The following is a 20,956-nucleotide window of genomic DNA, read 5'->3' on the forward strand; positions in this document are numbered from 1 at the left end:
AGGAGGGGAATCCCGCAGTGCATTAATTCCCGGAGTAGGGGAATCCCGCAGTGTATTTATTCCCGGAGTAGGGGAATCCCACAGTCCATTTCTTCCCGGTGTGGGGGAATCCCGCAGTGCATTTAGTCCCGGTGTAGGGGAATCCCACAGTCCATTTCTTCCCGGTGTGGGGGAATCCCGCAGTGCATTTAGTCCCGGTGTAGGTGAATCCAACAGTGCATTTATTCCCGGCGTCGTGAAATCCCGCAGTAAATTTATCCCCGGCGTAGGGGAATCCCGCAGGACAATTATTCCCGGCGAGGGGAATCCCGCAGTACATTTATCCCCGGAGTACGGGAATCCCGCAGTACATTAATAACCGGAGTAGGGGAATCCCGCAGTGCATTTATTCCCGAAGTAGGGGAATCCCGCAGTGCATTTATTCCCGACGATGGGAATCCCGCAGTGCATTTATTTCCAGAGTAGGGGAATCCCACAGTGCATTTATTCCCAGTGTAGGGGAATCCCGCAGTACATTTATCCCCGGAGTAGGGGAATCCCGCAGTACATTTATTCCCGGAGTAGAGGAATCCCACAGTGCACTTAGTCCCGGTGTAGGGGTATCCCGCAGTACATTTATTCCCGGCGTAGGGGAATCCCGCAGTACATTTAACCCCGGCGTCGGGAAATCCCGCAGTACATTTATTCCCGGCGTAGGGGAATCCCGCAGTACATTTATTCCCGGTGTCGGGAAATCCCGCAGTACATTAATACCCGGCGTAGGGGAATCCCTCAGTAAATTTATCCCCGGCGTAGGGGAATCCCGCAGTACATTTATCCCCGGAGTAGGGGAATCCCGCAGTACATTTAACCCCGGAGTAGGGAAATCCCGCAGGACATTTATCCCCGGAGTACGGGAATCCTGCAGTGCATTTATTCCCGGCGTAGGGGAATCCCGCAGTACATTTATCCCCGGAGTACGGGAATACCGCAGAACATTTATCCCCGGAGTACGGGAATCCCGCAGTACATTTATTCCCGGAGTAGGGGAATCCCGCAGTACATTTAACCCCGGAGTAGGGAAATCCCGCAGGACATTTATCCCCGGAGTACGGGAATCCTGCAGTGCATTTATTCCCGGCGTAGGGGAATCCCGCAGTACATTTATCCCCGGAGTACGGGAATCCCGCAGAACATTTATTCCCAGAGTAGGGGAATCCCACAGTGCATTTATTCCTGGCGTAGGGGAATCCCGCAGTACATTTATTCCCGGAGTAGGGGAATCCCGCAGTACATTTATCCCCAGAGCAGGGGCATCGCACAGTACATTTATCCCTGATTGTGGGAATCCCGCAGAACATTTATCCCCGGAGTATGGGAATCCCGCAGTACATTTATTCTCGGCGTAGGGGAATCCAGCAGTACATTTATCTCCGGAGTAGGGGAATCCTGCAGTACAATTATTCCCGGCGAGGGGAATCCCGCACTACATTTATTCCCGGCCTTGGGGAATCCCGCAGTACATTTATCCCCGGAGTAGGGGAATCCCGCAGTACATTTATCCCCGGAGTAGGGCAATCCCGCAGTACATTTATCCCCGGAGTTGGGGAATTCCGCAGTACATTTAACCCCGGAGTAGGGAAATCCCGCAGGACATTTATCCCCAGAGTACGGGAATCCTGCAGTACATTTATCCCCGGAGTACGGGAATCCCTCAGTGCATTTATTCCCGGCGTAGGGGAATCCCGCAGTACATTTATCCCTGGAGTACGGGAATCCCGCAGTACATTTATTCCCGGAGTAGGGGAATCCCGCAGTGCATTTATTCCCAGAGCAGGGGCATCGCGCAGTACATTTATCCCTGATTGTGGGAATCCTGCAGAACATTTGTGGGAATCCCGCAGTACATTCATCCCTGGAGTAGGGGAATCTCGCAGTACATTTATCCCCGGAGTAGGGGAATCCTGCAGTACATTTATCCCCCGCGTAGGGGAATCCCGCAGTACATTTATCCCCAGAGTAGGGGAATCCTGCAGTACATTTATCCCCGGAGGAGGGGAATCCCGCAGTACATTTGTTCCCGGTGTAGGGGAATCCCGCAGTGCATTTATTCCCGGCGTAGGGGAATTCCGCAGTGCATTTATCCCCGGAGTAGGGGAATCCTGCAGTACATTTATCCCCGGAGGAGGGGAATCCCGCAGTACATTTGTTCCCGGTGTAGGGGAATCCCGCAGTACATTTATTCCCGGCGTAGGGGCATCCCGCAGTGCATTTATTCCCGGCGTAGGGGAATTCCGCAGTGCATTTATCCCCGGAGTACGGGAATCCCGCAGTACATTTATAAGCGGAGTAGGGGAATCCCGCAGTACATTTATTCCCAGCGTAGGGGAATCCCGCAGTACATTTATAACCGGAGGAGGGGAATCCCGCATTGCATTAATTCCCGGATTAGGGGAATCCCGCAGTACATATATTCCCGGCGTAGAGGAATCCCGCAGTACAATAATAACCGGAGCAGGGGAATCCCGCAGTGCATTAATTCCCGGATTAGGGGAATCCCGCAGTACATATATTCCCGGCGTAGAGGAATCCCGCAGTACAATAATAACCGGAGCAGGGGAATCCCGCAGTGCATTAATTCCCGGAGTAGGGGAATCCCGCAGTGTATTTATTCCCGGAGTAGGGGAATCCAGCAGCACATTTATCTCCGGAGTAGGGGAATCCTGCAGTACATTTATCCCCGGAGGAGGGGAATCCCGCAGTATATTTATTCCCGGAGTACGGGAATCCCGCAGTACATTTATTCCCGGCGTAGGGGAATCCCGCAGTGCATTTATTCCCGGCGTAGGGGAATTCCGCAGTGCATTTATCCCCGGAGTACGGGAATCCCGCAGTACATTTATAAGCGGAGTAGGGGAATCCTGCAGTACATTTGTTCCCGGTGTAGGGGAATCCCGCAGTACATTTATTCCCGGCGTAGGGGAATCCCGCAGTACATTTATCCCCGGCGTCGGGAAATCCCGCAGTACATTTATCCCCGGCGTAGGGGAATCCCGCAGTACATTTATTCCCGGTGTCGGGAAATCCCGCAGTACATTTATTCCCGGCGTAGGGGAATCCCGCAGTGCATTTATTCCCGGCGTAGGGGAATTCCGCAGTGCATTTATCCCCGGAGTACGGGAATCCCGCAGTACATTTATAAGCGGAGTAGGGGAATCCTGCAGTACATTTGTTCCCGGTGTAGGGGAATCCCGCAGTACATTTATTCCCGTCGTAGGGGAATCCCGCAGTACATTTATCCCTGGAGTACGGGAATCCCGCAGTACATTTATTCCCGGAGTAGGGGAATCCCGCAGTGCATTTATTCCCAGAGCAGGGGCATCGCGCAGTACATTTATCCCTGATTGTGGGAATCCTGCAGAACATTTGTGGGAATCCCGCAGTACATTCATCCCTGGAGTAGGGGAATCTCGCAGTACATTTATCCCCAGAGTAGGGGAATCCTGCAGTACATTTATCCCCGGAGGAGGGGAATCCCGCAGTACATTTGTTCCCGGTGTAGGGGAATCCCGCAGTGCATTTATTCCCGGCGTAGGGGAATTCCGCAGTGCATTTATCCCCGGAGTAGGGGAATCCTGCAGTACATTTATCCCCGGAGGAGGGGAATCCCGCAGTACATTTGTTCCCGGTGTAGGGGAATCCCGCAGTACATTTATTCCCGGCGTAGGGGCATCCCGCAGTGCATTTATTCCCGGCGTAGGGGAATTCCGCAGTGCATTTATCCCCGGAGTACGGGAATCCCGCAGTACATTTATAAGCGGAGTAGGGGAATCCCGCAGTACATTTATTCCCAGCGTAGGGGAATCCCGCAGTACATTTATAACCGGAGGAGGGGAATCCCGCATTGCATTAATTCCCGGATTAGGGGAATCCCGCAGTACATATATTCCCGGCGTAGAGGAATCCCGCAGTACAATAATAACCGGAGCAGGGGAATCCCGCAGTGCATTAATTCCCGGATTAGGGGAATCCCGCAGTACATATATTCCCGGCGTAGAGGAATCCCGCAGTACAATAATAACCGGAGCAGGGGAATCCCGCAGTGCATTAATTCCCGGAGTAGGGGAATCCCGCAGTGTATTTATTCCCGGAGTAGGGGAATCCAGCAGCACATTTATCTCCGGAGTAGGGGAATCCTGCAGTACATTTATCCCCGGAGGAGGGGAATCCCGCAGTATATTTATTCCCGGAGTACGGGAATCCCGCAGTACATTTATTCCCGGCGTAGGGGAATCCCGCAGTGCATTTATTCCCGGCGTAGGGGAATTCCGCAGTGCATTTATCCCCGGAGTACGGGAATCCCGCAGTACATTTATAAGCGGAGTAGGGGAATCCTGCAGTACATTTGTTCCCGGTGTAGGGGAATCCCGCAGTACATTTATTCCCGGCGTAGGGGAATCCCGCAGTACATTTATCCCCGGCGTCGGGAAATCCCGCAGTACATTTATCCCCGGCGTAGGGGAATCCCGCAGTACATTTATTCCCGGTGTCGGGAAATCCCGCAGTACATTTATTCCCGGCGTAGGGGAATCCCGCAGTGCATTTATTCCCGGCGTAGGGGAATTCCGCAGTGCATTTATCCCCGGAGTACGGGAATCCCGCAGTACATTTATAAGCGGAGTAGGGGAATCCTGCAGTACATTTGTTCCCGGTGTAGGGGAATCCCGCAGTACATTTATTCCCGGCGTAGGGGAATCCCGCAGTACATTTATCCCTGGAGTACGGGAATCCCGCAGTACATTTATTCCCGGAGTAGGGGAATCCCGCAGTGCATTTATTCCCAGAGCAGGGGCATCGCGCAGTACATTTATCCCTGATTGTGGGAATCCTGCAGAACATTTGTGGGAATCCCGCAGTACATTCATCCCTGGAGTAGGGGAATCTCGCAGTACATTTATCCCCGGAGTAGGGGAATCCTGCAGTACATTTATCCCCCGCGTAGGGGAATCCCGCAGTACATTTATCCCCAGAGTAGGGGAATCCTGCAGTACATTTATCCCCGGAGGAGGGGAATCCCGCAGTACATTTGTTCCCGGTGTAGGGGAATCCCGCAGTGCATTTATTCCCGGCGTAGGGGAATTCCGCAGTGCATTTATCCCCGGAGTAGGGGAATCCTGCAGTACATTTATCCCCGGAGGAGGGGAATCCCGCAGTACATTTGTTCCCGGTGTAGGGGAATCCCGCAGTACATTTATTCCCGGCGTAGGGGCATCCCGCAGTGCATTTATTCCCGGCGTAGGGGAATTCCGCAGTGCATTTATCCCCGGAGTACGGGAATCCCGCAGTACATTTATAAGCGGAGTAGGGGAATCCCGCAGTACATTTATTCCCAGCGTAGGGGAATCCCGCAGTACATTTATAACCGGAGGAGGGGAATCCCGCATTGCATTAATTCCCGGATTAGGGGAATCCCGCAGTACATATATTCCCGGCGTAGAGGAATCCCGCAGTACAATAATAACCGGAGCAGGGGAATCCCGCAGTGCATTAATTCCCGGATTAGGGGAATCCCGCAGTACATATATTCCCGGCGTAGAGGAATCCCGCAGTACAATAATAACCGGAGCAGGGGAATCCCGCAGTGCATTAATTCCCGGAGTAGGGGAATCCCGCAGTGTATTTATTCCCGGAGTAGGGGAATCCAGCAGCACATTTATCTCCGGAGTAGGGGAATCCTGCAGTACATTTATCCCCGGAGGAGGGGAATCCCGCAGTATATTTATTCCCGGAGTACGGGAATCCCGCAGTACATTTATTCCCGGCGTAGGGGAATCCCGCAGTGCATTTATTCCCGGCGTAGGGGAATTCCGCAGTGCATTTATCCCCGGAGTACGGGAATCCCGCAGTACATTTATAAGCGGAGTAGGGGAATCCTGCAGTACATTTGTTCCCGGTGTAGGGGAATCCCGCAGTACATTTATTCCCGGCGTAGGGGAATCCCGCAGTACATTTATCCCCGGCGTCGGGAAATCCCGCAGTACATTTATCCCCGGCGTAGGGGAATCCCGCAGTACATTTATTCCCGGTGTCGGGAAATCCCGCAGTACATTTATTCCCGGCGTAGGGGAATCCCGCAGTGCATTTATTCCCGGCGTAGGGGAATTCCGCAGTGCATTTATCCCCGGAGTACGGGAATCCCGCAGTACATTTATAAGCGGAGTAGGGGAATCCTGCAGTACATTTGTTCCCGGTGTAGGGGAATCCCGCAGTACATTTATTCCCGGCGTAGGGGAATCCCGCAGTACATTTATCCCCGGCGTCGGGAAATCCCGCAGTACATTTATCCCCGGCGTAGGGGAATCCCGCAGTGCATTTATCCCCGGAGTAGGGGAATCCCGCAGTGCATTTATTCCCGAAGTAGGGGAATCCCGCAGTGCATTTATTCCCGAAGTAGGGGAATCCCGCAGTGCATTTATTCCCGACGTAGGGGAATCCCGCAGTGCATTTATTCCCGGCGTCGGGAAATCCCGCAGTACATTAATAACCGGAGTAGGGGAATCCCGCAGTGCATTTATTCCCGAAGTAGGGGAATCCCGCAGTGCATTTATTCCCGAAGTAGGGGAATCCCGCAGTGCATTTATTCCCGACGTAGGGGAATCCCGCAGTGCATTTATTTCCGGAGTAGGGGAATCCCACAGTGCATTTATTCCCAGCGTAGGGGAATCCCGCAGTACATTTATCCCCGGAGTAGGGGAATCCCGCAGTACATTTATTCCCGGAGTAGAGGAATCCCACAGTGCACTTAGTCCCGGTGTAGGGGTATCCCGCAGTACATTTATGCCCGGCGTAGGGGAATCCCGCAGTACATTTAACCCCGGCGTCGGGAAATCCCGCAGTACATTTATTCCCGGCGTAGGGGAATCCCGCAGTACATTTATTCCCGGTGTCGGGAAATCCCGCAGTACATTAATACCCGGCGTAGGGGAATCCCGCAGTGCATTTATTCCCGGCGTCGGTGAATCCCTCAGTAAATTTAACCCCGGCGTCAGGAAATCCCGCAGTACATTTATCCCCGGCGTCGGGAAATCCCGCAGTACATTTATCCCCGGAGTAGGGGAATCCCGCAGTACATTTAACCCCAGAGTAGGGAAATCCCGCAGGACATTTATCCCCGGAGTACGGGAATCCTGCAGTGCATTTATTCCCGACGTCGGGAAATCCCGCAGTACATTTATCCACGGCGTAGGGGAATCCCGCAGGACATTTATCCCCGGAGTACGGGAATCCTGCAGTGCATTTACTCCCGACGTCGGGAAATCCCGCAGTACATTTATCCACGGCGTCGGGAAATCCCGCAGTACATTTATCCCCGGCGTAGGGGAATCCCGCAGTGCATTTATCCCCGGCGTCGGGAAATCCCGCAGTACATTTATTCCCGACGTCGGGAAATCCCGCAGTACATTTATCCACGGCGTAGGGGAATCCCGCAGTGCATTTATCCCCGGCGTCGGGAAATCCCGCAGTACATTTATCCCCGGCGTAGGGGAATCCCTCAGTAAATTTATCCCCGGCGTCGGGAAATCCCGCAGTACATTTATCCCCGGAGTAGGGGAATCCCGCAGTACATTTAACCCCGGAGTAGGGAAATCCCGCAGGACATTTATCCCTGGAGTACGGGAATCCTGCAGTGCATTTATCCCCGGAGTACGGGAATCCCGCAGTACATTTATCCCCGGAGTAGGGGAATCCCGCAGTACATTTAACCCCGGAGTAGGGAAATCCCGCAGGACATTTATCCCCGGAGTACGGGAATCCTGCAGTGCATTTATTCCCGGCGTAGGGGAATCCCGCAGTACATTTATCCCCGGAGTAGGGAAATCCCGCAGTGCATTTATTCCTGGCATAGGGGAATCCCGCAGTACATTTATTCCCGGAGTAGGGGAATCCCGCAGTACATTTATCCCCAGAGCAGGGGCATCGCACAGTACATTTATCCCTGATTGTGGGAATCCCGCAGAACATTTGTGGGAATCCCGCAGTACATTCATCCCCGGAATAGGGGAATCTCGCAGTACATTTATCCCCGGAGTAGGCGAATCCTGCAGTACATTTATCCCCGCAGGAGGGGAATCCCGCAGTAAATTTATCCCCAGAGCAGGGGCATCGCACAGTGCATTTATCCCTGATTGTGGGAATCCCGCAGAACATTTGTGGGAATCCCGCAGTACATTTATCCCCGGAGTAGGGGAATCCTGCAGTACATTTATCCGCGGAGGAGGGGAATCCCGCAGTACATTTATTCCCGGAGTAGGGGAATCCCACAGTGCACTTAGTCCCGGTGTAGGGGAATCCCGCAGTACATTTATCCCCGGAGTAGGGGAATCCCACAGTGCACTTAGTCCCGGTGTAGGGGAATCCCGCAGTACATTTATTCCCGGCGTAGGGGAATCCAGCAGTACATTTATCCCCGGCGTAGGGGAATCCCGCAGTACATTGATCCCCGGACAAGGGGAATCCCGCAGTACATTTATCCCCAGCGTAGGGGAATCCCGCAGTGCATTAATTCCCGGAGTAGGGGAATCCCGCAGTGGAATTTATTCCCGGAGTAGGGGAATCCAGCAGTACATTTATCTCCGGAGTAGGGGAATCCCGCAGTAAATTTATCCCCGGAGTAGGGGAATCCCGCAGTGCATTTCGTCCCGGTGTAGGGGAATCCCACAGTCCATTTCTTCCTGGTGTGGGGGAATCCCGCAGTGCATTTAGTCCCGGTGTAGGGGAATCCCACAGTGCATTTATTCCCGGCGTCGAGGAATCCCGCAGTGCATTTATTCCCGGCGCAGGGGAATCCCTCAGTGCATTTATCCCCGGCGTCGTGAAATCCCGCAGTACATTTATCCCCGGCGTAGGGGAATCCTGCAGTACAATTATTCCCGGCGAGGGGAATCCCGCAGTGCATTTATTCCCGAAGTAGGGGAATCCCGCAGTGCATTTATTCCCGACGTAGGGGAATCTCGCAGTGCATTTATTTCCGGAGTAGGGGAATCCCGCAGTGCATTTATTCCCGGCGTCGGGGAATCCCGCAGTACATTTATCCCGGAGTATGGGAATCCCACAGTACATTTATCCCCGGAGTATGGGAATCCCGCAGTACATTTATCCTCGGAGTAGAGGAATCCCGCAGTACATTTATCCCCGAAGCAGGGGTATCACGCAGTACATTTATCCCGGATTGTGGGAATCCCGCAGAACATTTGTGGGAATCCCGCAGTGTATTTATCCCCAACGTAGGGGAATCCCGTAGTACATTTATCCCCGGAGTAGGGGAATCCTGCAGTACATTTATTCCCTGAGTAGGGGAATCCCGCAGTGCATTTACTCCCGGAGTAGGGGAATCCCGCAGTGCATTTATTCCCGGAGTAGGGGAATCCCGCAGTGCATTTATTCCCGGCGTAGGGCAATCCCGTAGTACATTTATCCCCGGCGTAGGGGAATCAGCTGTACATTTATCCCCGGAATAGGGGAATCCCACAGTACATTTATTCCCGGAGTAGGGGAATCCCGCAGTGCATTTATTCCCGGCATATGGGAATCCCACAGTACATTTATCCCCGGAGTATGGGAATCCCGCAGTGCATTTATCCCCAGCGTAGGGGAATCTCGCAGTACATTTATCCTCGGAGTAGGGGAATCTCGCAGTACATTTATCCCCGGAGCATGGGAATCCCGCAGTGCGTTTATCCCCAGCATCGGGGAATCCCGCAGTACATTTATCCTCGGAGTAGGGGAATCCCGCAGTACATTTATCCCCAGCGTAGGTAAATCTCGCACTACATTTATCCCCGGCGTAGGAGAATCCCGCAGTACATTTATCCCCGGTGTAGGGGAATCCCGCAGTACATTTATCCCCAGCGTAGGGGAATTCTGCAGTACATTTATCCCCGGCGTAGGAGAATCCCGCAGTACATTTATCCCCGGAGTAGGGGAATCTCGCAGTACATTTATCCCCGGTGTCGGGGTATCCCGCAGTACATTTATCCTCGGAGTAGGGGAATCTCGCAGTACATTTATCCCCGGTGTCGGGGTATCCCGCAGTACATTTATCCTCGGAGTAGGGGAATCTCGCAGTACATTTATCCCCGGTGTAGGGGAATCCCGCAGTACATTTATCCCCGGTGTCGGGGAATCCCGCCGTACATTTATCCCCAGCGTAGGGAAATCTCGCAGTACATTTATCCCCGGCGTAGGAGAATCCCGCCGTACATTTATTCCCGGCGTATCGGAATCCTGAATTACATGTATTCCCTAGCTTCAGTTGGTATCAGTTTATATACAGAATTCTACAGTGCCTCTGTTCCTTCCTGCAGAATCTGGGTCCAAATTCTCTGATATTTTGGTGTCTCTGAGTGAGACAAGTGACATTCAGATCTTTGCATCAATTTTCCTGTAAACTTTGTTCAATGGAAACCCCAGGAAAGCAACCCAAAACCTGGCAGTAAAGCTCACCCAGTGATATCCTCTGCTATCCCAAATCTGATTTCAATGTTTCAAGCAGCAGTTACTGCCTCTCACTCACATTCCCCACTCCATGATGGAAGCATCCCTTTTTTCATTCATTAGCTTTTGATTCATTAATCAATGAACTTACTGAGCAAAATCAAACAGAGCCTCTCTCTCCTCTCGTCCCACACTATAACATTCACAGCAATCTCAACAGCAATGATGCTGCCTCGGTTCCAACTTTCCCCATCAGCACAACAATAAGAACTAAGTCTGACAATGTTTGACACACAGGGAGCAGACTCTAATACACAACCTATTTCACAGTCATAGGTCCTTCATCCAGTCACTCCTGTGTCTTCATTTAATGTATTGGATGATGTTAAACACGTGTAAACTTACCATAACGGCAACAACGCTGAACATGATTGCTGACACCAGTTGCCATATCCTAAAGAGAGTCAAACAGAGCGATTAGTGCACACAGAGTGGCAGACACAGGTGCATAGTACTGCACACACACAAACACGCTGTGAAAGATTTACACACAGCGACAAACACACACAGTGACACACATACACACAGCGACAGATACACACACAGCGACAGATACGCACAGTGACACACATACACACAGCGACAGATACACACAGTGACATACATACACACAGCGACAGATACACACACAGTGACACACATACACACGGTGAAAGATTTACACAGCGCGACAGATACACACACAGTGACACACATACACACCATGAAAGATTTACACACACACACACACCATGAAAGATTTACACACAACGACAGACACACACTCACCAACACACAGCAACACACAAAAACACGCCGTGAATGATTTACACACAGCCACATACACATAAAGATAGGTTCACAATCTGGCATAGTCACATAATTGCTATTACAAAACAGATTAAGATTCTTATTGTTACCACATTGTTATTTTGTCGATGCATTACTATGGTAATTCTGTCCCTTTTGATAATTAGGACTGATAGATGGACGTACAGAAATAAGGAATGACATGAAATGACTCCGTTTCTCCTGGATGGAGCTGATGTTTAGGATTTGGGATTGAAATATAGCTCGGGGGCCCCATGACTATCAGGGATCCTGTGTGAGTGCAGCACCAAGAGGAGCAGAGCTGGGCATACAGCAGGCAACATTCTCCCTATTAATATTCAGCCCCAACATACAACTCGGAATCACTTTACTGCTTCGTTTCAGAAATTGGCTTTCATTTTTAAATGATGACGTTTTATTTACTCTTGTTTTTTTACTGCCACACTTGACTATGATGCCTCATATGGTTGAATATCACTTCCACAGTCACTGTCAAATTTGTACACAAACAACAGAGCCATGAGCAAAATAGCAGAGAGCTGATGGAACTGAGAGCAGCTGATTGCAGAATTCACTGTGTACCCACCGCAAGGCAGTAAGGATAGAGCATCCCCATCTCCCAGAGTAGCAGACTATCATCCTCAATTCCCTACTCCTTCATGGTTACTTTCTGCGATTCCTTTTGCATGACTGCAGGGCATCACCAAAAAGGAAAGACTTGCATTTATCTCACCCTTTTCAAGACCACCGGACATCCCGAAGCACTTCACAGCCAATGAAGTACTTTTTGAAGTGTCGTCACTGTTGTAATACAGGAAACGCAGCAGCCATTTGCACACAGCCAGCTCCCGCAGACAGCTTTGTGATATTAATTGAGGGATAAAAGATTGGCCAGGACGCCAGGGAGAACTCCCCGTTCTTCTTCAAAATAGTACATGGGGATATTTTATGCCCACCTGAGAGGGCAGAGAGAGCGTCGGTTTAACTTCTCATCCAAAAAAAAGGGCACCTCTGATAGTGCAGCATTCCCTTAATACTACACTGGAGCGTCAGCCTTGATTTTTATGCTCAAGTCCTGGAGTGGAATTCGGACTCATAACCTTCCAACTCAGCGGCAAGAGTGCCGCCAACTGAGCCTTGGCTGACACAGTGAGACATGGACTGTGCTGAACTCTGGCAGATATGACATCTTTCTAATTGAAATAATCAGTCCCATCAGGTAACTAATAACACAGTGACAAACTCGGCAAATACCCACAGCTGACTCAATGGGAATAATTAGCCTGGGTTCAGGCTGGGGAGATCCTGCACACTCATACATCAGTGAACAGCTCTGTGTGTTGTCCCAGACAGGACAGAACGTAGATGCAGAAACAGCCCTCGATATCACATCATTACAGGAACCTCACTGTGCCAGCAATTGCTAAATAATTACATTTTATTTCAACATTAAAAGTTGTACCTGAGACCCAAAGGTTCTCTCATGGCGAATTTCATTTCATTTCCCAGTACTTGACTGATCTGGAAAAGAAGAGATGAGTATTAGACAACACAGAACCCTCCAAATGACCAGTATCCAATGCTTTTAATTCAAGCTGTCATCCTGTTTGGTTTGTGAATCTATTTTCTCTCTTCCTTTCTGGGGATTTTTCCACCCAAAAGGATGGTCAGCACTCAGCTCCCAGGCCTCTGCTGATACTGAGGTTGGTCCTGATGGGGTACCGGTCTTTTGCTGACACTGTCCAAAGGTAACCTTCGCAAGTGTGTCACCGAATGTTTTTGGTTGACTTGCAGCATTGAACTTCATGCACAGCACAATATGTGTTTAGGAGCTTAATTATGTGGAAACCAAAGCTGCTTTGACTCCTGCATAACATTGCTCAGAAGATATGCAATGAAAACCATGTGGGAATACCATTAGTTTTTTTAATTCATTCATGGAATGTGGGTGTCGCTGGCTAGGCCAGCATTTATTGCCCATCCCTAATTGCCCTTGAGAAGGTGGTGGTGAGCTGCCTTCTTGAACCGCTGCAGTCCATGTAGGGTAGGTACACCCACAGTGCTGTTAGGAAGGGAGTTCCAGGATTTTGACCTAGCGACAGAGAAGGAAGGCGATATAGTTCCAAGTCACAGTATTTATATGTCTGGTCCAGTTCAGTTTCTGGTCAATGGTAACCCCCAGGATTTTGATGGTGGGGGATTCAGATATGGTAATACCATTGAAAGTTAAGGAGAGGTGGTTAGATTCCCTCTTGTTGGAGACAGTCAGTGCCTGGTACAAATGCTATGCTGCTTATCAGCCCAAGCCAGAATGTTGTCCAGATCTTGCTGCATGCGGGCATGAACTGCTTCAGTATCTGAGGAATCGCAACTGGTACTGAACATTGTGCAATCATCAGCGAACATTTCCACTTCTGACTTTATGATGGAGGGAAGGTCATTGATGAAGCAGCTGAAGATGGTTGGGCCTAGGTGGGGATGTGGTAGGGAATATGGGACTAATGTAGGATTAGTATAAATGGGTGGTTGATGGTTGGCAGACTCGGTGGGCTGAAGGGCCTGTTTCAGTGGTGTATCTCTCTCTCTCTCTCTCTAGGACACTACCCTGAGGAACTCCTGGGGCTGAGATGATTGGCCTCCAACAACCACAACCATCTTCCTTCGTGTTACGTAAAACTCCAACCAGTGGAGAGTTTTCTCCCTGATTCCCATTGCCTCCACTTTTGTTGGGGCTCCTTGATGCCACACTCGGTTAAATGCTGCCTTGATATCAAGAGCAGTCACTCTCACCTCACCTCTGGAATTCAGCTTTTTTGTCCATGTTTGCACCAAGGCTGGAATGAGATCTGGAGCTGAGTGGCCCTGGTGGAACCCCCAAACTGAGCATCACTAAGCAGGTTGTTGCTGAGTAAGTGCTGCTTGATAGTACTGTCGATGACACCTTCCATCACTTTACCGATGATCGAGAGTAGACTAATGGGGCAGTAATTTGCCGGACAGGATTTGTCCTGCTTTTTGTGTACTGGACATACCTGGGCAATTTTCTACATTGCCGGGTAAATGCCAGTGTTGTTGCTGTACTGGAACAGCTTGGCTAGGGGCGCGGCAAGTTCTGGAGCACATCTTCAGTCCTAAAGCCGGGATGTTGTCAGGACCCATAGCCTTTTCTGTATCTAGAGCCTTCGGCTGTTTCTTAATATCAAGTGGAGTAAATAAATTTGTCTGAAAACTGGCATCTGTGATGCTGGAGACTTCAGGAGGAGACCGAGATGGATCATCCACTTGGCAGTTTTGGCTGAATGTGCTTCAGCCTTATCTTTTGACGTGCTGGGCTCCCCCATCATTGAGGATGGGGATGGTTCTAGAACCTCCTCCTCCAGTTAGTTGTTTAATTTTCCATTCATGACTGTAAGTGCCAGGACTGCAGAAGTTTGATCTGATCATTGGTTGTGACATTGCTAAGCTCTTAGTATGCTGCTTCCATGTTTAGCACGCATGTAGTCTTGTGTTTTAGCTTCACCAGGTTGGTACCTCATTTTTAGGTATGCCTGGTGCTGCTCCTGGCATGCTCTCCTACACTCCTCATTGAAACAGAGTTGATCCCCTGGCTTGATGGCCATGGTAGAGTGAAGAGGCGGTGGCGTAGTGGTATTATCACTGGACTAGTAACCGAGAGACCCAGGGTATTGATCTGGAGACATGGGTTCGAATCCCACCACAGCAGAAGGCGGAATTTGAATTTAATTAATAAATCTGGAATTAAAAGCTAGTCTAATGATGGCCATGAATCCATTGTCGATTGTTGTAAAAACCCATCTGGTTCACTAATGTCCTTTAGGGAAGGAAATCTGCTCTCCTTACCTGGTCTGGCTTACATGTGACTCCAGGCCCACAGCAATGTGGTTGACTCTTACATGCCCTCTGAAATGGCCTAGCAAGCCACTCAGTTGTATCTAACCGCTACAAAGTCGATAAAAAGGAATGAAACCGTATGGACCACCCGGCATCGACCTAGGCACTGGAAACGACAACGGCAAACCCAGCCCTTCGACCCTGCAAAGTCCTCCTTACTAACATCTGGGGGCTTGTGCCAAAGTTGGGAGAGCTGTCCCACAGACTAGACAAGCAACAGCCTGACATAGTCATACTCACAGAATCGTACCTTATAGACAATGTCCCAGACACTGCAATCACTATCCCTGGGTATGTCCTGTCCCATCGGCAGGACAGACCCACCAGAGGTGGCGGGACAGTGGTCTACAGTAGGGAGGGAGGTGCCCTGGGAGTCCTCAACATTGACTCTGAACCCCATGAAGTCTCATGGCATCAGGTCAAACATGGGCAAGGTAACCTCCTACTGATTACCACCTACTGCCCTGCCTCAGCTGATGAATCAGTACTCCTCCATGTTGAATACCACTTGCACAAAATGTACTCTGGGTGGGGGACTTCAATGTGCATCACCAAGAGTGGCTCGGTAGCACCACTACTGACTGAGCTGGCCGACTACTAAAGGACATAGCTGCTAGACTGGGTCTGCGGCAGGTGGTGGGGGAACCAACAAGAGGGAAAAACCATACTTGACCTTGTCCTCACCAATCTGCCTGCCGCAGATGCTTCTGTCCATGACTGTATTGGTAGGAGTGACCACCGCACAGTCCTTGTGGAGACCAAGTCCTGCCTTCACATTGAGGATACCGTCCATCGTGTTGTGTGGCACTATCACCGTGTTAAATGGGATAGATTTCGAACAGATCTAACAAGGCAAAACTGGGCATCCATGAGGCGCTGTGGGCCATCAGCAGCAGCAGAATTGTACTCAACCACAATCTGTAAGCTCATGGCCCGGCATATCCCCCACTCTAGCATTACCATCAAGCCAGGAGACCAACACTGGTTCAATGATGAGTGTAGGAGGGCATGCCAGGAGCAGCACCAGGCATACTTCAAAATGAGGTGTCAACCTGGTGAAGTTACAACCCAGGACTACCTGCATGCCAAACTTCATAAACAGCATGCAATAGACAGAGCTAAGTGATCCCATAACCAATGGATCAGATCTAAGCTCTGCAGTCCTGCCACACCCAGTCGTGAATGGTGGTGGACAATTAAACAACTAACTGGAGGAGGTGGCTCCACAAATATCCCCATCCTCAATGATGGGGGAGCCCAGCACATCAGTGCGAAAGGTAAGGCAGAAGCATTTGCAACAATCTTCAGCCAGAAGTGCAGAATTGATGATCCATCTTGGCCCCCTCCTGAAGTCCCCAGCATTACAGATGCCAGACTTCAGCCAATTCGATTCACTCCACATGATATCAAGAAACGACTGAAGGCACTGGACACTGCAAAGGCTATGGGTCCTGCCAATATTCCGGCAATAGTACTGAAGACCTGTGCTCCAGAACTTGCCGCATCTCTAGCCAAGCTATTACAGTATAGCAACAACACGGGCATCTACCCGGCAATGTGGAAAATTGCCCAGGTATGTCCTGTACACAAAAAGCAGGACAAGTCCAACCCGGCCAATTACCGCCCCATCAGCCTACTCTCAATCATCAGTAAAGTGATGGAAGGTGTCATCAACAGTGCCATCAAGCAGCACTTGCTTAGCAATAACCTGCTCAGTGATGCTCAGTTTGGGTTCCGCCAGGGCCACTCAGCTCCTGACCTCATTACAGGCGTGGTTCAAACATGGACAAAAGAGCTGAACTCAAGAGGTGAAGTGAGAGTGACTGCCATTGACATCAAGGTAGCAGTTGACTGAGTATGGCATCAAGGAGTCCTAGCAAAACTGGAGTCAATGGGAATCAGGGGGAAAACTCTCTGCTGGTTGGAGTCATACCTAGCGCAAAGGAAGATGGTTGTGGTTGTTGGAGGTCAATCATCTGAGCTCCAGAACATCACTGCAGGAGTTCCTCAGGGTAGTGCCTTAGGCCCAACCATCTTCAGCTGCTTCATCAATGACCTTCCTTCAATCATAATGTCAGGTGGGGATGTTCACTGATGATTGCACAATGTTCAGCACCATTCGCGACTCCTCAAACACTGAAGCAGTCCGTGCAGAAATGCAGCAAGACCTGGACAATATCCAGGCTTGGGCTGATTAGTGGCAAGTAACATTTGCACCACATAAGTGCCAGGCAATGACCATCTCCAAAAAGAGAGAATCTAACCATCTCCCCTTGACATTCAATGGCATTACCATTGCTGAATACCCCACTATCAACATCTTAGGGGCTACCATTGGCCAGAAACTGAACTGGAGTAGCCATATAAATACCGTGGCTACAAGAGCAGGTCAGAGGCTAGGAATCCTGCGGAGAGTAACTCACCTCCTGACTCCCCAAAGCCTGTCCACCATCTACAAGGCACAAGTCAGGAGTGTGATGGAATAATCTCCACTTGCCTGGATGGGTGCAACTCCAACAACACTCAATAAGCTCGACACCATCCAGAACAAAGCAGCCCACTTAATTGGCACACCATCCACAAACATTCACTCCCTCCACCACCGACACACAGTGGCAGCAGTGTGTATCATCTACAAGATGCACTGCAGCAACACATCAAGGCTCCTTAGACAGCACCTTCCAAAGCTGCAATCCCTACCACCTCGAAGGACAAAAGCAGCAGATTCATGGGAACACCACCTGCTGCAAGTTCCCCTCCAGGTCACACACCATCCTGACTTGGAACTATATCACCGTTCCTTCACTGTCGCTGGGTCAAAATCCTGGAACTCCCTTCCTAACAGCACTGTGGGTGTACCTACCTCACATGGACTGCAATGTTTCAAGAAGGCAGCTCACCACCACCTTCTCAAGGGCAATTAGGGATGGGCAATAAATGCTGGCGTGGCCAGTGAAATCCCATGAATGAATAAAAAAAATGCCAAGCCATGAGGTTACAGATTGTGGTTAAATACAATTCTGCTGTTGCTGATGGCCCACAGTGCCTCATAAATGCCCTGTTTTGAGCTGCTGGCTCTGTTCTGAATCTATCCCATTTCGCACAGTGCCAGTGCCACACACTGCAGGTTATCTTCAATGTGTAGATGAAACTTTGTCTCCACAACGATTGTGCAGTGGTCACTTCTACCAATATGGTCATGGACAGATTCATCTGCAAAAGGTAGTTTGGTGTCAGCAAGCAGGTTTTTCCCTCTCACCACCTGATTCCCTCACCCAGTCTGGCAGATATGCCCTTCAGGACACGGATAACTCGGTCAGTAGTGGTGCTACCGAGCCACCCTTGGTGAAGTCCCCCACCCAGAGTACATACTGTGCCCTTGCTACCCTCAGTTCTTTTTTCAAGTGATGTTCTACATGGAAGAGTACTGATTCATAAGCTAAGGGAGAGCGATAGGTGGTAATCAGCAGGAAGTTTTTTTGCCTATCTTTGACCTGATGTCATGAGACTTCATGGGGTCCGGAGTCAATGTTGAGGATTCCAAGGGTCACTCCCTCCCGATTGTAGACAACTCTGCCGCCCCGCTGCCTCTCCATTGGTGATGGAGGGGTCTGAGACAATGTCTGTAAGGTATGATTCGGTGAGTATAAATATGTGAGGCTGTTGCTTGACTAGTCTGTGGACAGCTCTCCCAATTTTGGCACAAGTCCCCACCTGTTAGTGAGGAGGACTTTATGGGTCAACTGGGCAGTGTGTGCTGTTGTAATTTCTGGTGCCTAGGTCAATACTGGGTGGTCCATCCAGTTTTATTCTTTGACTTTTCTGCAGCACTTTGATACAACTGAGTGGCTTGCCAGGCCATTTTAGAGGGCAGTTAAGAGTCAACCACATTGCTGTGGATCTGGAGTCATATGTAGGGCAGACCAGGTAAGCACAGCACAGTGTGTGTGTGTGTGATGGACTGTCAGTGTTTACTGAGTGTGTGTGTGTGTGTGTGATGGACAGTCAGTGTTCACTGAGTGTGTGTGTGTGTGTATGTGTGATGTTCACCGAGTGTGTGTGATGGATAGTCAGTGTTCACTGAGTGTGTGTGTGTGTGATGGACTGTCAGTGTTTACTGAGTGTGTGTGTGTGTGTGTGTGTATGTGTGATGTTCACCGAGTGTGTGTGATGGATAGTCAGTGTTCACTGAGTGTGTGTGTGTGTGATGGACAGTCAGTGTTCACTGAGTGTGTGTGTGTGATGGACAGTCAGTGTTCACTGAGTGTGTGTGTGTGTATGATGGACAGTCAGTGTTCACTGAGTGTGTGTGTGTGTGATGGACTGTCAGTGTTTACTGAGTGTGTGTGTGTGTGTGATGGACAGTCAGTGTTTACTGAGTGTGTGTGTGTGATGGACAGTCAGTGTTCACTGAGTGTGTGTGTGTGTGATAGACTGTCAGTGTTTATTGTGTGTGTATGTGTGATGTTCACTGAGTGTGTGTGATGGACAGTCAGTGTTCACTGAGTGTGTGTATGTGTGTGATGGACAGTCAGTGTTCACTCAGTGTGTGTGTGTGTGTGTTGGACAGTCAGTGTTCACTGAGTGTGTTTGTGTGTGTGTGAGAGAGAGAGACAGTTTATGTTTTGGGGTCTATGTAATGTGCTGTTAGTGTTTATTGGGTTTGGTCGGTTTTCTGATGTACCGTCATTGATTTAATAGTGTGCAATAGCGCATTTAATACACTGTTACTGTTTATTTTGATTTGGTTGTTTTTGTTCAGTTGGTGCGATTTATCTATCTTCTCAGCATAATGCAATTTGTTATTTGGAAAAGGAAAATATGATTCTGCCAAATAACTGCTCCTACTGGGCTGGAAAGTGCAGCTGTTTGATTTCACTCTGTCAGCCTGCAGCAATGATTCATCAGTCAATAAGCAAAGGCCATGCTTGCTATTACTCAAATACCCACAATCCTGTAGGATGACAAACTCTGAAAACTTACGGATCAATTAAACTGTCAAGATTGGCATTTAATTCCCAGTAATCAGATAAAGGAAACAGTCGTGTTAAACTCCTGGTCACCATAAGTCATGTTCTACTGCAGAAGAATGGAACCATGATTGGAGATGTGAGGATACTTTCTTCTTTCTTTCTTTTACCCTCTTCTCTCTGCAAATATCACAGTTGTTGAAATCAGTTTTCCTTTTGACTTGTTGTATTAATGGATTTATAAATAGATTTAGATCAGGCTGTAACAGCAACAAAGCTGTGTTGCAAGTCAAATCAGAGCTATTTCTATTTGCTCTTTTCTCCATGTATGAATGTACATATAGGGGTATAACCACAATTCAGGAGAATTTGTCTTTCTTGCTGTGTGACAGTGCGGTTAGCACTGCAGCCTCACAGCTCCAGGGAGCCGGGTTCGATCCTGGGTACTGCCTGTGCAGAGTTTGCAAGTTCTCCCTGTGACCGCGTGGGTTTTCACTGGGTGCTCCGGTTTCCTCCCACAGCCAAAGACTTGCAGGTGATAGGTAAATTGGCTGTTGTAAATTGCCCCTAGTGTAGGTAGGTGGTAGGGAATATGGGGTTACTGGAGGGTTAGTATAAATGGGTGGTTGTTGGTCGTCACAGACTCGGTGGGCCGAAGGGCCTGTTTCAGTGCTGTATCTCTAAATAAATAAATAAAATAAGGTGCTGGAGTCCTGTCACCGGGAGCTGTG

At 49.7% G+C, this 20,956-nt stretch overlaps 1 protein-coding gene across 2 annotated transcripts in view; it reads right to left on the reverse strand.

Moving 5' to 3' along the window:
- tp53i11b (tumor protein p53 inducible protein 11b) overlaps window positions 1-20,956 on the reverse strand; it is a 238,178-nt gene that overhangs the window by 113,684 nt on the left and 103,538 nt on the right. For both annotated transcript variants that reach the window (XM_068045915.1, XM_068045914.1), the window contains exons 3-4: window positions 12,806-12,864; window positions 10,879-10,927 (exon numbers count right to left, since the gene is read on the reverse strand). In XM_068045915.1, the coding sequence (XP_067902016.1) occupies window positions 10,879-10,927; window positions 12,806-12,864 (108 nt within the window). The remainder of the gene's footprint in view (window positions 1-10,878; window positions 10,928-12,805; window positions 12,865-20,956) is intronic.

The sequence above is a fragment of the Heterodontus francisci genome, chromosome 14, assembly GCF_036365525.1.
Source record: "Heterodontus francisci isolate sHetFra1 chromosome 14, sHetFra1.hap1, whole genome shotgun sequence".
NCBI lineage: Eukaryota > Metazoa > Chordata > Chondrichthyes > Heterodontiformes > Heterodontidae > Heterodontus > Heterodontus francisci.